Below are 1,858 nucleotides of genomic sequence, written 5' to 3'. Positions count from 1 at the left end.
GCTTCTGGCTGACAGATTCTCACATTTATTCCACAAGACGATCTCGAGAAAGACGATCAATAATCTACTGCTTAATAAAGACTCTATTTTACGGGATTCGAAAATCTATCAAAATTCGTATAAAGCTGCTCACAAACCAAAATTTCCTACGCTTGAAGAAAAATTGATCGAATGGATGGATACAATAGAGTCTAAAGGTATTAATTGAAAACCAATTTTTAGGTGGTTTTTTAAATGATTCCTTAATATCGTGTAAGGCTGCGCATTTTGCCGAAGAGCTACAACTTAGTAACTTTAAAAATTCTAATGGATTTCTGGCAAAATTCAAAAAGAGACACGGTTTTAGAATGCTAAAATTACATGGAGAGATGCGAACAGATAAAGTAGTTGACATTAATTCTTTTCGTGAAGAATTTAAAGAAATTTCTAAATCGTATAAGCCTGATCTAATTTATAATTTGGATGAAACTGCATTATACTACAAGCTTATTCCATCGAAAAGCGTATGCAGAAACCGATTCCAAGGATACAAAAATTTTAAAGACCGTGTGTCTATTATGCTTTGTTCAAACATGACCGGAAGTCATAAATTGAAACCTGTGATGATTGGAAAACCAAAAATGCCTAGATGTTTTAAAATTTTGACTATGGATGTCTTGTCTCATATTATAGCTCACAGAAAGCTTGGATGACTGGATCTATTTTTATTGATTGGATTATTAGCTTTGATCTCCAGCTTAAAATTAAAAAGAAGAAAATTTTATTGCTAATAGACCACTGTCCTGCACATTCTATTCCTCAAAACTTGGATTGTATTAAGATTTTATTTTTCCTAAAAATTCTACTGGATTACTACAACCAATGGATATTGGAATTATAAAAACCTTCAAGACTCATTTCATGAGAAGAAAGCTACAGTACTTAACTGATTTGCTGGAGACTGAAAATATTTCTGTATACAATTCATACAAAAAATTGACATTAAAAGATGCAATTTTGTTTGTTAATATGGCTTGGGATGACGTATCTACTGAAACTATTCAAAATGTTTTAAGATTTTAAATGAATCTAATCACGAAAATACATTAATTGAACATTATGAGACTGAAATTGAAAGAACTGACATTTTCGATCCTCTAATGAGCGAAGATTTTCTAAATATCGAAAACACAGAAGATCAAGATATAAACGAAAATTGTTTACAAGAGGATCAAGAGTCTGAAATTAGCGACGAAGAGACAAAAATCATATATCCACTCGATAGAAAAGATATTGCAAAGACATTAACTAGAATAGAAAGGCAACTTTACTGTAATGCAGAAAATGAGAATGATGTTTCGCTGATTACTGCAATAAGAAAATACAAAGAAAATGTAAAAAGAGCAAATAAAAAGGAATTAGGGATTGAATTTTATTTTAATAAAATTTAAACGTGTTTATTTTATTTTTTAAATATTGATTTTTTTCAAATTGGCCATTTTCTCAAATTGGCCATAAAATCTCTATGTACCAGAAATGGCCAATTTGCGAGGATTCACTGTATTTTAATTTTTTAATAATTATGCGAAATTTTTTTTAATAATATAACCTTAAATCAAAAAAATAAATAAAATATAGAACAATCTTGAATAATTTATATCATGATTTTCTTGGTGTTTCACTTTTTTAACACCTAGATTTTTTCAATTCTGTTTTTTCTTGTGCGTACAATGTACGTTGAAATCGATCTTGGAAAAGGGAAACAAACTTCAACATATAACTTAGAACCATCTATAGCTTTGAATTTCTTTAAAGCGTTGAAAAACAAAATCATTCCGAAAGTAAAAAAATAACTGATAAAATATAAGCATCGTAATTC

General features: G+C 29.2%; 1 protein-coding gene across 1 annotated transcript; it reads left to right on the top strand.

Annotated features, from left to right (window-relative positions):
* The first annotated feature begins 347 nt into the window (after nt 1-347).
* Nucleotides 348-692, top strand: LOC115230811 (jerky protein homolog-like). Its single transcript, XM_029800936.1, has one exon. The coding sequence runs from the start codon at nt 348-350 to the stop codon at nt 690-692; it is 345 nt and encodes a 114-aa protein (XP_029656796.1).
* Nucleotides 693-1,858: the final 1,166 nt, after the last annotated feature.

This window comes from Octopus sinensis, unplaced genomic scaffold, assembly GCF_006345805.1.
Source record: "Octopus sinensis unplaced genomic scaffold, ASM634580v1 Contig16439, whole genome shotgun sequence".
Lineage (NCBI taxonomy): Eukaryota > Metazoa > Mollusca > Cephalopoda > Octopoda > Octopodidae > Octopus > Octopus sinensis.
This window is presented reverse-complemented; position numbering and strand designations above follow the sequence as displayed.